Source organism: Zootoca vivipara, chromosome 1 (genome assembly GCF_963506605.1).
Source record: "Zootoca vivipara chromosome 1, rZooViv1.1, whole genome shotgun sequence".
NCBI lineage: Eukaryota > Metazoa > Chordata > Lepidosauria > Squamata > Lacertidae > Zootoca > Zootoca vivipara.
Genome location: NC_083276.1, coordinates 44002516 through 44016824, shown reverse-complemented (window position 1 = coordinate 44016824; position 14309 = coordinate 44002516). Strand labels below are relative to the sequence as shown.

Sequence of the window (14309 nt, the reverse complement as noted above, 5' to 3'; positions counted from 1 at the left end):
GGATTTGGTGGATGCTGTAATGCCGGGGTGGCTCTGCAGATATTGTTGGACTACACATCCCATCAGTCTCAGCCAGTGTGATCAACGGTCAGGGGTGGCGAGAGTTGTAGTCAAACAACCTCTGGGGATCCTCAGGCCCCTGCTGTAGCATTTACTCAAAAAGTAACTGTTTTAATCTTTGACAGTGATCCAGGATAATCATCTGTTTCGGTTAATGCTTCTTCAGTTTTATAACTAAAATAAATATAAGTCAATAATCATGTCATACATACTATAAATCATACACTATAATCAGGTCAATAGCCGGCATGGACACGAATCTATACAGTCCATATTATTTTCACAATGCAAAAATACAGGAAGATACAGCAATAAGACAATAAAACAAACATACAACATACCTAGTACTTGCGTGTACTCTGCGGAACAGGGGTCATACTCATATGTAACCCCTGCTACCTGATGCAAGGAATAAAGAGCTTAATATACAGTAGCACCACAGGTCACACCCTAGTCAACCAAGGCTAATGGAATTTTAAAGTAACATGCACCTCAAGATCCTGAAAGTAATCTAATTAAATAAAACAACTCAAATCAAACTCAAGAGTTCAATCCTTCTGGATGGAGCGTTTTAAACATGAAAATAAACTGTGATTCTTTCTGTCTTAATAATCTGACATAATCTCGTTTAGCACTCCCCTTCCTCCTATTGACCCACAAGACAGTGTACAGCAAGTCCGAGTCTGAATGATTGTTTGCTAAAAAATGAACACCGATCCCGCATCAGGAATGCAGTCCTGGAAGCACCCCTGGTTGAGCATTTTTTAGCAAACAATCATTCAGACTCGGACTTGCTGTACACTGTCTTGTGGGTCAATAGGAGGAAGGGGAGTGCTAAATGAGACAGAAAGAATCACAGTTTATTTTCATGTTTAAAACGCCCCATCCAGAAGGATTGAACTCTGAGTTTGATTTGAGTTGTTTTATTTAATTAGATTACTTTCAGGATCTTGAGGTGCATGTTACTTTAAAATTTCATTAGCCTTGGTTGACTAGGGTGTGACCTGTGGTGCTACTGTATATTAAGCTCTTTATTCCTTGCATCAGGTAGCAGGGGTTACATATGAGTATGACCCCTGTTCCGCAGAGTACACGCAAGTACTAGGTATGTTGTATGTTTGTTTTATTGTCTTATTGCTGTATCTTCCTGTATTTTTGCATTGTGAAAATAATATGGACTGTATAGATTCGTGTCCATGCCGGCTATTGACCTGATTATAGTGTATGATTTATAGTATGTATGACATGATTATTGACTTATATTTATTTGATTTATTTTAGTTATAAAACTGAAGAAGCATTAACCGAAACAGATGATTACCCTGGATCACTGTCACAGATTAAAACAGTTACTTTTTGCCCAAGAACTGGTCGACGTGTTGCCTCCTTTTCTCAGCATTTTGACTTTAATTTGCAACACAGGGGTTGTTTTATCAGCGTAGCATTTACTCAAGGCATGGGTATGTAAGGTCCCTGAGTGCTTTGAATTCTTTGAGGTACTGACAGTCAAGGAAAATAAATAGTGGAATAAGAGACGGCTCACTGATCATAGAGTATGAGTATCAGTTAACACGAGAGTGGGTGAAGAGGTTAGGAGAGCAGCCCCTATTTTTTATGTCAACAGCCATGAAGCCATTGTTTATTGTTGAATTACAAACCATGACTTGTTTCAGCTATGGCTTGGCATTATGCCTGAACTCAGCAGTCATGCTTAACCATAATTCATTGGGCTCACCTATATGCTCGCCGAGTTACAAAGACAAGAGCAGTGGGGAAAACGAACCAAGCTTTGAAGCAACGAGCCATAGGGTTTTTTTTTTGTTTTGTTTATCTATAGGACTACTTGTGGCTTGTTGAGCAGACCATGGTTAAAATGAAACCTGGATTACTGTTATATGTGAACTTGGATTTGGGGGAATTCAGGGCAGAGCTTGTCCCTCATAAGCCTTGTTTGCTTAAGAGATTTTAATGTGAAATGCATCCATGTTGTCTCCTTAGAAACCTATGAACCTTCCGAACAGCTGCAGCAACTTCAACCCAGTGGCTCAAATGAAAAAAGAAATAACAAACTTCCGCCAACACAGGATCTAATTGCTAATCCAGGTGGTCTTGTTCCTCTTTTGGAAGCTGCTTCACACCTCTCTGCCCAGATACCTGCAGTTCCTTTGGCAGCTCCTGTCCATGCAAGCACTCCACCTACATTCCAAACCACTGGTGCCATTGGAGCCATCACAATCCCAGATTCATCTGTTCAAATCAAGCAAGAACCTGCATCTCCAAAGCTTCGAGAAGAGAGCATGAATATTCCTGAACAGAGGTATCCATGTTCTCCACAGGCAGAGGCTCTGTTTCAGAATGGTATGTTGTCTTCTGCAGGTGATAATTCTGTCTATTAATATTGTTTGTTTGTTTAATTTCTATACCGCCCTTCATCCAAGGATCACAGGGCAGTTTGGAATGGAAAATACTTAACATAGTAACAAACAAAACCAATACCCCCTCATAGTAGAATAATAATAATAATAATAATAATAATTAATAATTTATTATTTGTATCCCGCCCACCTGGACCCAGCCTTTATTATTATCTATGTGTGTGCCCCAGAATTTCCCAGTCAGCCCAGAGACATGCCAGTGGTGCACAAAACTGCGCATGTGGTCTGTCAAGAGGCCTATTGGCTTCTCATCTCCAAAGTATACTTCTTATTTGCATCCTTGGAACAATCCTATAGAGTGGTTCAGGGATGGGGAACTGTGGCACTCTCACATGGCCAATGATCAGGGGTGCCTGGCCATCAGCATCTAGAAGGCTGCAGATTCCTCATCCCTGATGCAGGTGTAGGTTAGAGAGCAAGACCTTGCAAGTTCTCACAGAAAGAGGTTGCAACCCAAAGTCTTTCTGGTTGCAATCCAGTGTTTGACACTAGATTACCCAAGCTATCAAGGTGTTTATATGGAGGCGACCATGTTGATTAATAGTTTGTACATCTGGGATGCTCTGTAAGTTACCACTTAAAGCCACATAAGACTAAGGCTAGGATTCACAAATGCCTAATTGGCCATGTCAAAGTGAAAAGGGCTATTTTATCTTCTTCAGGGAATATGAGCCAACAACCTTTGCTGCACCCAGTTATCTCTGCTACCATGTCTTTTTCTGCACTTATTGATTTCCAAGATATGCAGAAACCTGTTCCAGATAAGGAAAGGGCCAGGTCTTCCTCCAGCTATTCACCATCGCTCTTGGCAGAGAAGGCAGAAGAAAACAAAATCCCACCAGACAACACCGTTGTGGAACAGTGCAGTAGCTCCTTTCAGAGCCCAACCTTTCCCTCTGAACTGCCTGCGGATGAAGATCCCAGACAGGCAATGGAGCAGATGGCGGTTTCCGCACTGGTCTCCGTGGGGAGCAAAATGAGCAAGAAAAAGAAGAAGCTGAAGAAGAAGAAAGCACTGCGAGCAGCCCGTGTCCCTGAGAACAGTGATACAGAGCAGGATGTAAGTGACTCAAAGCCTTTAAGGAAAGTCAAGATGGTAAAGGGGACCAGAGGGGGGAAAGTTACAACGTCCACCCCTCCAAAGCAAGAGGATGCAGAGGCTGCTCGGGAAGGAAAGCGGAAGAAAGACGAGAATGAGAGTGACACGTCTCTGGAATTTGTGGAAGTCCCCAAATCTCCCCTGGAAGTGGTTGCCATCAGTTCATCAGAATCGGGGGATGAAAAACCAGACAGCCCTTCTAAGAGGGATGCGCTGAATTCCTCAGAGCAGCTTCTGAGAGAGGCGTCTCGGTCTGGCTACGATGAAGTGAGCTCTACCAGTGAGATTGGAACAAGCTATAAGGATGGCATTGGTAGAAGGTAAGCTGGAAAACGGGTGTTATATCCAGGGACGTTGTCCCATTTGTGCAACAGAACTTCCTCTCCCTCACCCCTTGCCCCCGAATTTGTGCTGAGGGCCCCTTCAACCCTCCAGCGCAGGTTTTTTTTGGGGGGGGGAGGAGGAGGAGAAGCAATGGGAAGTTCCATGGTGCAAGCAGAAGTCCTTGCACGAACAGGGTGACTTTGTTGGACACAACTCTCTGTGTGTACATTGATTGTGTATCCATGAGCGACTGTGTTTTTTAAAAAAATATGTTTATGATGTACTCTTCGTGATGTTATAGTCTCTCTATTTTGAGTTTGTAAATTGCCTCAGAAACCTTCGGACAGAGAAGTGGTTTATAAATACCATAAAAGGGATTGCAGGAAATTTTCCATACTGAAGTACATTTAAATAATTGAAAAATAATTATTAGAGAATGGAAACTTATTGTCACAGAGTGCTTTGTGATTGCTGCTTCATTGTCCTGGTGATCAGCTATGTTCCTTTTCCCTATACACATTTTCCCTACAAGACCTTGCAACCAAGCATTTTAAATTAATGTCCTTTTGTGTTAGCATTCTATAATAGCCATGACATTCTCTATCTTCTGTAGTGTGGCTGAGACTCAAACGTCCATATCTTCAATAAGAGGATCAAAAAACTCATCAGGTATATATATATATATATTCTAATGGAAAAATAAGCACACGGGCTTTGTGGGGAGGTGGGAGAGAGCTGAGCAGCTCTTTGCAGTATGGAGTGCTATAGCATAATCTGTGTTCCCAAACATGACTCCAAACCCAGAAAGCTTGCTTAAACACAGACAACAACAAATGCTAATACGCTGCTTCAGTCAGTATGGCCAGTGGTTGGGGAAAATGGGAAAATAATGTCAAACAGGCATCTCCACTGTATCCTTTTTGGTGCCTGCTAAAAACATGCTTGTTTAACCAGTTTCTCAGAAACAGGAACTGTTCACCCACAGTGCCTCCATCTTGCCAAGAGTCTAGCTCATCTTATTCCTAATGTGTTCTTAAGCCAAATACTTGTTTAGATATACTTATGAGGTAGTTCATTTCATATTGTGATTTCCTCACCCACCCTAGCTTACAACTTGACTTCCTTTCTTATTTCTTCAGCCAAGGAGCTTATTACAGTTACAGTATGTTGGGTTTTGGGGGGTATATTATTATTCTATTGCTGTTTGTTTGTTTAGCTATAGTGAGATACTGTTCATTGGGTCAGCACCTGGTAGTTTTGAGTGGATGTTTTCTTTCTTTCTTTTTTCAGTTTTCTTTTACCATGGTGTTATGAGCAGTATGTTTAGTTAATGGAAGGCTTTGACAATTGCATTTGACAGAAGTCTCCTCAGAGCCAGGCGAAGAGGAAGAACCTACGGAAGGGGCCTTTGAGGGTCATTCAGCTTCAGTGAATGCAATTCAGATTTTTGGGAATTTGTTGTACACCTGCTCAGCAGACAAAACCATCCATGCATATAACTTGGTGGTAAGTAGACTGGCTAAGGAGGCTGGCTGTGGAGTGTCTCGCTGCCTTCTGAGTCTGCAGTCGCTTTCCCCCCACAAGCTCTATGGAAGCAACAATCAGCCACTGAAACTATTGAGAAATGAGCATGGCTCAGATCAGATCAATACAACTAAAGCAGAGCAAAATGGCATCAAGATTTGAGATGGGGGAAGGAGTCTGTGAGAAGTTTGTTTTAGCAATGTATACCTTTTAGCAAATTTTGTGATACCTAGGTTCCTCCTTGGGAAAGGTAAGTTTTGCCAGTGAGTTAAGATCCAAAACTGTTAATGCGGTGCAACAAAATATATGGACTCTTCTTCCTATAAGTAGCATAGTGACAGAGCATTTAGAAGGGAATGTCGTGTCTGAAATTCTGGAGAGCTGCTGCCAGTCATTGCAGACAGTATTGAGCTGGATCTGTTGCAGCATACAGCAGCTTCATGGTGTTATCCACTGGGTCAGTAAGTTGAGCCTGACAAAAGAGCTGAACACTGAATTCCATTTTCCATGTTAACTTCCATGGCTGAAGCAATGACATTCATCTTTCATAAAGCAGAAGAATGAAAAGCAGTCTGAGATGCGTATCTCTCGGACCAGCCTCTGATAAGCCACGCAGTTAATGGGTTTGAATAGCTTGAATGGCTGCATGTTACAAATACCTGTGTTTTTGAGAATACAAACCAGGGAAGTGCAACTTGGAGGTCTGTGTGCACGGCTGTTGTGTGCCCTTGCCACATGCTTCTTTTCACGAGTCTAAATGCACATAAGCAGGAAATAGGTGATTGGTTTGGAAGCCACAGTGGTTGGGTGGTACCCCAGTTTGCTATCTTAGGGCCCCGCCCTTGCCTCTCTCCACCTGGCTTGGGACGGGGCTTGACAGGCTTCACACTGCGGTGGCTGCTCAGCAGAGAGGGCTCCTCTTTTAAATTGTTTTTAATTTTTATCTGTGTTGTTTTAAACGAGACCATATTGGCTGTGAGCCCTGGAAGACCTGCACCTTGCCTTGCTGGCCCTTTTCCATCTGGCCTGGGAGAGTGGAGTGCTGACTGACTCCAGCTACAAAAGCTGAGGCTGTGGAGTATTGTTTACAGGGTGTTGAGAGAGCTTGTTGCTGTTATTGATATTATTGTTGTAGATCTTATGGAAATTGTTTCCATTAGGTTGTGTACTATTTGATGTATTTTATTTATTGTTTATGACTTCTGTTATGTTTGTAATTATGTAAATCTTGTCATGTTGTAAGCCGCCTTGAGCATAGTTTCAACTGTGGAAAGGCGGCATACAAATAAAATGATGATAATGATGATGATTTGAGTAATTAAGCCTTGTAACTCTCTGCCTCTCACAGAGCAGGAAGTGTGTTGGTGTCTTTGAAGGGCACACCTCGAAAGTGAACTGCATCCTGGTGACTCAGACAACAGGGAAGAATGCAGTGCTCTATTCGGGATCCAGTGACCACAATTTAAATTGTTACAACATCAAGGTAAGTGTTCACTCAAGCCGATTATATCTTAGGAGGGGGTTACAGATGTGAAGACAACTTAAAAGAAGACTGAAATGTGCACATTTTAGTGAACCAGGTTATATAGAATTCCACATAAAACGGGAATATTTGTGCAATTAAGTTCACATTTTAGGTTTTTACTTCATCCACTGACCCCAGAAGGCCGTTTGGAGTGAGGGCCTGTAGCCTTGTGTCATATGAGCCAAAGGCTTGTTTCTTTGCTTCCAAACTGGAAGAGCCTCTCGTAACTAAAATGATTTATAAACAAAGCTAGTTTCTCGGATTCTTCTTTAGCTTCGAAACAAAATCAAAAAATTCCTTCCAGCAGCACCTTAAAGACCAACTAAGTTTTTTATTTTGGTATAGGGCTTTCATGTGCATGCACACTTCTTCAGATACACTGAAATAGAAATGTATTTCAGTGTATCTGAAGAAGTGTGCATGCACACGAAAGCTCATACCAAAATAAAAACTTAGTTGGTCTTTAAGGTGCTGCTGGAAGGAATTTTTTTATTTTGTTTCGACTACGTCAGACCAACACGGCTACCTACCTGTAACTAGATTCTTTAGGTTCGCTTATTGAAAGATGATGGTGAAAATATCAGTTGTATACTAACCGTTGTTTTCCTCCTACCAGACTAGGGAACTTGTGGATCAAATTAAATTGGACGATCGTATACTCTGCCTGCACAGTAGATGGAGAATTCTTTATGCCGGACTTGCTAATGGCAGTGTGGCCACTTTCAGTATAAAGGTCAGTACGAAAGGGGTATATTCCATTAGAACCTGTGCCGATGTTGAGTTATTTACACTCATAAATAGCTGTCCACTCACATGAGCAGTGCTAGATTTGGGGACTTTGCAAAGATTTCAGGGGTTCCTTAAACTGAATCTTGCAGGGAATGCAAAAATATCATGGATGGGTGGAGGTGTCACAAGCCCAGGAAGTGGCTAAGTTCATTCATTTAGCACTAAACCATGGCATTGTTTGGCTTCTAAGAGAACCAGTCCTTAAGATCCGGCCTGTGTGTAAATTTCACTGGCTTCATATATTTTCCTTGCACCATATTTCTGAAACTGATTTCTGAAAGTCATTTTACCGAGAAGCATTTTATTCTGAAACGTTTAAAAATAATTACGGTATATAAGCAGCCTTAGCAACATAATTATGAAACAGTACTCGTGGTAAGCCGAATAGGGCAAAAACTAGGGTTTTGAGTGCAACTTGTTGCAACTTGACTTCTGTGGCTGGAAAAGTAAAGCAGAAACCAAGCACACATGCAAAACAAGCCATGGGAAGAGTCCATAGACTCTGACAGTGCAGTCCTGTACTTAGAATTCAGTCCCATTAAGTTTTGTGGAACATACTCCCAAGGTCAGTGGATAGGACTGACGGCTAAGAAAATTCTGTTTCTTAGATAAATCCACACCATAAAAGCATACAGAGAATTCAAAGCAAATAAGGCATCAGAGATTTTTTAAAATAAAAATGGAAATTTGAAGTGTTGTGGCATTTCCAGTGTGTTCTCTGGATAGTTCTGTCTTAGTATGTTGTTGGATTAGTAAGGAAACATTGACTGTGTTCCTACTGTGTGTGTGTGGTGTTTTTTCTTCTTCCAGAATAACAAACCGCTTGATAACTTTGAGTGCCATGCTCCTAGGGCAATCAGTTGTCTTGCCACAGCTCAGGAAGGAGCACGGAGGTTGCTGATTGTGGGATCCTACGATTGTACAATCAGTGTGCGAGATGCCCGGAATGGTTTGTTGCTTCGAACCCTTGAAGGTCATAGCAAAACGGTGCTCTGTATGAAGGCAAGTAACTTGAAAGGAACGCTCTGTGTGGGCAGACTTCTCTTGCTTCTTGGCAGCAGTTCAAAGCTTGTAAAAGAATCGCCCTCCCTTCCAGTTGTTTATAATTAGGAATATAGCATGCGATTTACCACTAAGATATGGGCCTCTCGTGATTGCCATCACTCATTCAGCATTTCCAGAGAGCTCTTGCTTTGCTCAACCTGCCCCAGCTCAGTTGGGATCTCTCAGGAATCTTTTTTCATGCCTCCACATCTCTCTCTGTCTCTGTCTCTCCATTGTCCTTGGGTGATTTCATCAAATTCCACCGTTTTTGGTACCACTGGTAACGTGCTGAAATCCAGATCTACCTCCATAATCCACAAGAGACTATCCAATATTTCTGCATAGATGCAAATTTGCCATCCCCCAATACCCATCGCCTTTCCTTCTAAGCCATCCTGACCTTGTATAAGCTCAGTGTCCATTGACAACATCACCATCTACCCTTTTGCTCAGTCACAAAGCCTTGGGGTAGGCTTACTTCGTTTGGCCATCATATTCAGTCTGTTACCATGCTGTGTAGCTGTCCGATACAACATTGCAAAAATACAGTCCTTCCTCTTTGCGTGCTATGTGAAAACGCCACGGTTTCCTTTAGCCTTGACTTGCACCATTTACCTTGCTGGCCTTCATGTTGTTTGATTGTGCTGTATAAAGTGGTGATGATAATGACCATCTCTGAGTGTCAGAGTGAATATTATGCCCTCCTTTTTCATGGCAGCCTTTGAAAGTTGTTGATAATTGCTTTTAGTTATAAATAATGATGCAACAGAGTAATATTTGAATATACTGGACCCCATTACGTTTGCTTGAAAAAGAGCTATCTAAGGTATCTAACTGTTGGAGATGCAATAGGGATAATGCTTCTCTAAAACATGTTTTTTCATTGTCCTATAATGAAAGATTTTTGGCAGACGTTAACTGAAATTATCAACAGAACTGTACAGAACAACCTTACATTTACAGAGCAAAATATCATTTTACCCTGCACATGGAACCTTACAAAAGGGCAATATAAGTAGACTCTCTGTGCCCTTACCGCAGCAAAAAGACTGATGCTGATGAATTGGAAAAATAAAAATGTGGCTCCCTTCTACAATTGGATTGAAGACTTTTATAAACTTGCAACATATGAACAACTTGCACATAAACACAGACTTGCCATGGACAAATTCAATGATATTTGGAATCCATTCTAAAAAAATACCAGAGGTTAAATAATAAATAAAGATAGATGGATGGATGGATTGATTGATTGATAGATAGATAACCCTGATAAGGAGCTGAAACGGAAATGCAGTAATTTGTCAAAAGGCTCCCCACTGAATCCTTGGCTGATTTGGGATTTGAACCCAATTCAACTCACTCCCAACTAGTGCTCTGTCAGCCTTTCTAATGCATTTTTCAATGTGACATATTGAATTGGATTGTCACAGTAGCCCTTAATTGTGAAAGAGAGTGTGGATGAAAGAAAGCCATTATCTGTGGATGAAATGTTGTGGGTAATCTGTCTGTCTGGTTGTCCCTTCAAAGGTTGTGAATGATCTGGTCTTCAGTGGTTCCAGTGACCAGTCTGTCCATGCCCACAATATACATGTAAGTTGCTTATATGGTTAAAATTGAGCAAATATTACTCCGTTTAAATCTTGCAGCAGGAAGCATTTCAGACTTCCTCGTTTTTGATGAAATCATTTACTTTGCAGATACGAAGATGTTGTAACGCTACTTGAAACCAAATTCTTATCCACTTCTGCAGATTTCCTAAAGGGATATTTAGCTAACCATGTCTACTTAAAACCATGTCTACTTAAAAGTAAAGTCCTGTTGAGACTTATTTCCAGAGGATTGCAGCCTAAGGGTATTTTCTCACACTAAATTTTGTACTGGAGTACAAGACGTATGCTAAGTATGTCAGTTGAAAAGGGTACAAATAGCCATGGTTCCCCCAGAGGGCCTGAGACGTTGTTCTAAAGGGAAGCACAGTTGTTGTTTTTTACAACCAGCAAGGTGTGTGCTGTGTATTTTGTACAAAGTTATATGAGAACCCACCTTAGTAGGATAGTAAAATAAAGGCTTGATAATATTTGCAGAGCATAGTTCATCAGCATCATATCTTGTCCTCTGTTAGGAGGATGCTATGACCCCTGATATTTTTAGCAAGCCCCTTCTGTATTTTAATGACTTGTTGCAGGGTTTTTTTTAGTTTTTGATTAGTTTTAATTGTTGATCTGTTTTGTTGTTTGTCTTCTGTTGTGCATCACCCTGGGCTCTGTTGAGGAAGGAGTGGTTTGTAAAAATAAAATAATAAAGCTGCAATTGTAAGCTTACTTACCTGGGAGTAAGCCTGTAGAATTACGTAGGAGTTACTTCTGAATAGAAATGATTTGGATTGCGATGGAAATAATGCAAGACGTCTACATGCTTACCACTTGCATATCCACTTATGTAGTGCGGATTATCTTGTTGCAGACTGGAGAGCTGGTGCGGATTTATAAAGGACACAACCATGCAGTGACAGTCGTGAACATCCTGGGTAAAGTGATGTTAACAGCTTGCTTGGACAAATGTGTTCGCGTTTATGAGCTACAGGTAATAACAAGAAGATATTTATTCCTATTTCTATTGTTTGTGGTGACATGAGGGTCAGGAGAACTTCGAGAACAGCACATGGGAGGAGGAGAGGGGAGATAATTCTGTTGGGTAGGCGGAAATACTGCTACTGACAGAACATGCTCCTTAGCGCTGTGTGGAATACAACCCATACCATTTTCGACTTGGTGAGATGTAATTTGCAACGTCCCTTGTAGTTCCAAGCTGGACTTTAACAATGAGGAAGTCCTGCAAAAGTTGTGCAGGTGCTGTGTGGCCTGTTCCTGCCCACTGCATCAAACCTTAAGTGAGATTGCAGGGCAATCCTTCGCTAGATGCATCTTTACTCTTAGGTTTGTGTTGCATGCTTGTCGTGCACTCAAAAGGTTTGTGAGGGTTCCCAGATAGTCAGATGCCTTCCATTGTTTAAAAACTTTTCTAAAGGGAATCTAATTCATTCACCCTCATGTTGCCGGAAGGCAGCAGCATTTATAGAAAGTGGAACATGGGACATCCCAGGAGGTAGAAGCTGATCATAATGTTCATGCATCTTTTCCTTATAAGCTGCTTTTTTAATGTAATGAATGCCGAACTCTCAGCTTATTAAAATACTACATTTTTCTTTCTCTTTTCTTGTCCCAAGTCCCATGATCGTTTGCAAGTCTACGGAGGACACTCGGATATGATTATGTGCATGACCATTCACAAGAGCATGGTAACGAATACCTCACTTTCCATAAAATCAGTGGTTCTCTGTCCGCGGTTGTGGTTATCCAGGAGTGGCTCTTGCTTTTCATTTGCTATGTGGGTGGTACTACATAAACTAACTACATACTTGGTTCTTTCTGGTGGGAGGAGCACCTCATTCTCCACAGGACTGGTGCTGCTATGAAACGATAGGGCTTTTCAGCACCCACCCCCACCAAAAACCCTCAAATGTCAGAAGACTTCCCAAGCAGTGCCTCATGAGACACTTCCACCTGAAAGAACGCAAGGGTGCACCTGTAGCTGTCTTTGGGAGCATACGAGGGTGTCCTGCTTTATTCCAGGGCAGATTATTTGACTATGTAGCCTGTATTGTCTGCTTTGACTGGCAGCAGCACTCTCTGGATTTTTGAGCAGCGAAAGACAGACAAAGAGTCACAGGCAAAAGCTGCAGTTCCATTCTAGCCTTTTTCTTCTACCTGCAACTCTTTCTCTGTCTCCCTCTGGCTTTGTCTCAGCCCAGCCCACCCCTTCCCCATTGGTTGTCACACCTGAGGGAACCGGGTTGCTGCTGCAACACCCCCGAGAAGTCTTGCTACGCAGAAAACTACAAGCTGGAGCTGAGCACATACAATTGAATTTGCAGATGTAATGTGAATATACTGTAAAACAGCTGTTATTTTTTCATAACTATTAAAACTGAAAGCGATTCAATATTGGCCCTTTTTTTATCATGTGTACAGATTATTTGAAAGAGTGATGTGACAAGTGATGAATAAATTTTTAAAAAGCCAGCCCACCCCACCCCACCCCCGCTCCGGTTTGTAAACTCCTACAGATCAAATCAGGAATGTTCAGCTCAGGATGACATTATAAATTTATCAACGTTGATTGATACATTTAGCATGTTAGTTTTCCTCGTATGCTTTAATTTTGTTACCATTTAAATCAATTTCTCTTTTTCAGATCTACACTGGCTGCTACGATGGTAGTATCCAAGCTGTGCGGCTCAACTTGATGCAGAATTATCGTTGTTGGGTAAAGGATTTTCATCTTCCATTTAGACCATTTAGAATGGCTCACATCATGCAAAGGATTAGATGGGGCAGGGGCACACATGGAAACCCCTCCCTTGGGTTTTCCAGATGTTCTTGAGAGATTAGCACAAAAGTCTCTGCTAACAGAGTTTTTAAGGGTGTTCAACTGAGCCACATAGAAACTTCTATGCTAGATGGAACTCTGCCTTATCAGGTTAAGAGGGAAAGTTTCCAGGCGCATTCAGTTGAATATACTTTCAGTCTCTCTATAGACATCTTCACTCATCGTGCGAAGATCTCAAGAGCAGCTGACGTGTCTGGGGACATGGGGGGAGGCTTGCATGGGACCCCCTCTTCCATCTCTTGTTAGCATTAACCACGCCGAAAGTATTTGTTGGTTCCAAAATCTGTATGTAAGGCCAATCAATGTTACAAGATCGTGAACAAGCTTTCGAGCTTTCCAGAACTCTTCATCAGGCTAGATGGTAAACAAAAGCGGGGTTTGAGGTGGGAAGTTGCTGGTAGCGAAGCTAAGGGTCATGTGGCAAGATTGCAGACATTCAGAGGACAAATTGCACAAAAGGAAAAGGTAGCGTAACATAGCCTCATATGAATGTCTGCTACTGCCTCCGACATTCTAGACTCTGGCTACATCACCAGCCAGTTTTTGATTCCCACTTTATTTGCCATCATGCTCAATGAATAATTATAGAGAGCTTAAAAGTTTGCACACTGTTTTGTGACATTTTGGTTGACCTAATAAAGCTCTTGTCCTAATAGATTTTTGAGCTTTGGTGCCATTGTCATTCCATCTCTCTAATGTCTGTCTTAAAACCTCTCTTGCCAGTGGCACGGGTGTTCGCTGATATTTGGAGTTGTGGACCACCTGAAACAGCATTTGTTAAATGACCATACAAATCCAAATTTTCAAACGCTGAAATGTCGCTGGAAAAATTGTGATGCTTTCTTCACTTCTCGAAAATGTTCCAAGCAGGTACGTAGCAGAAGAAGCTGGATTAAACCATCAGTTTGAGAGGGAACAATTGAGGTGCAATGGATACCTGCTGGTTTGTTATGATAGATGAACAAATAGCATATGAATGCTTTAGCAAAAAACACTTTGGTCATGCTAGTTGGGGCTGATGGAAGTTGTAGGGACACCTTGTTGATGGCCCCTGATA

General features: G+C 41.7%; 2 protein-coding genes across 6 annotated transcripts in view; one reads left to right on the top strand and one right to left on the bottom strand.

Moving 5' to 3' along the window:
* Window positions 1–14309, bottom strand: part of CAPN3 (calpain 3) — an 89809-nt gene that overhangs the window by 44289 nt on the left and 31211 nt on the right. The window lies entirely within an intron of this gene.
* ZNF106 (zinc finger protein 106) overlaps window positions 1–14309 on the top strand; it is a 44459-nt gene that overhangs the window by 25644 nt on the left and 4506 nt on the right. For 3 of the 5 annotated variants that reach the window (XM_060273652.1, XM_035112263.2, XM_035112253.2), the window contains exons 10-21: window positions 2059–2418; window positions 3158–3914; window positions 4532–4587; window positions 5279–5424; window positions 6791–6925; window positions 7584–7700; window positions 8567–8758; window positions 10331–10393; window positions 11267–11386; window positions 12030–12101; window positions 13058–13129; window positions 13976–14122. In XM_060273652.1, the coding sequence (XP_060129635.1) occupies window positions 2059–2418; window positions 3158–3914; window positions 4532–4587; window positions 5279–5424; window positions 6791–6925; window positions 7584–7700; window positions 8567–8758; window positions 10331–10393; window positions 11267–11386; window positions 12030–12101; window positions 13058–13129; window positions 13976–14122 (2237 nt within the window). Of the gene's footprint in view, window positions 1–2058; window positions 2419–3157; window positions 3915–4531; window positions 4588–5208; window positions 5425–6790; window positions 6926–7583; window positions 7701–8566; window positions 8759–10330; window positions 10394–11266; window positions 11387–12029; window positions 12102–13057; window positions 13130–13975; window positions 14123–14309 lie in introns of those variants that run through there. The other 2 variants (XM_035112244.2, XM_060273770.1) reach the window with 2 other exon arrangements.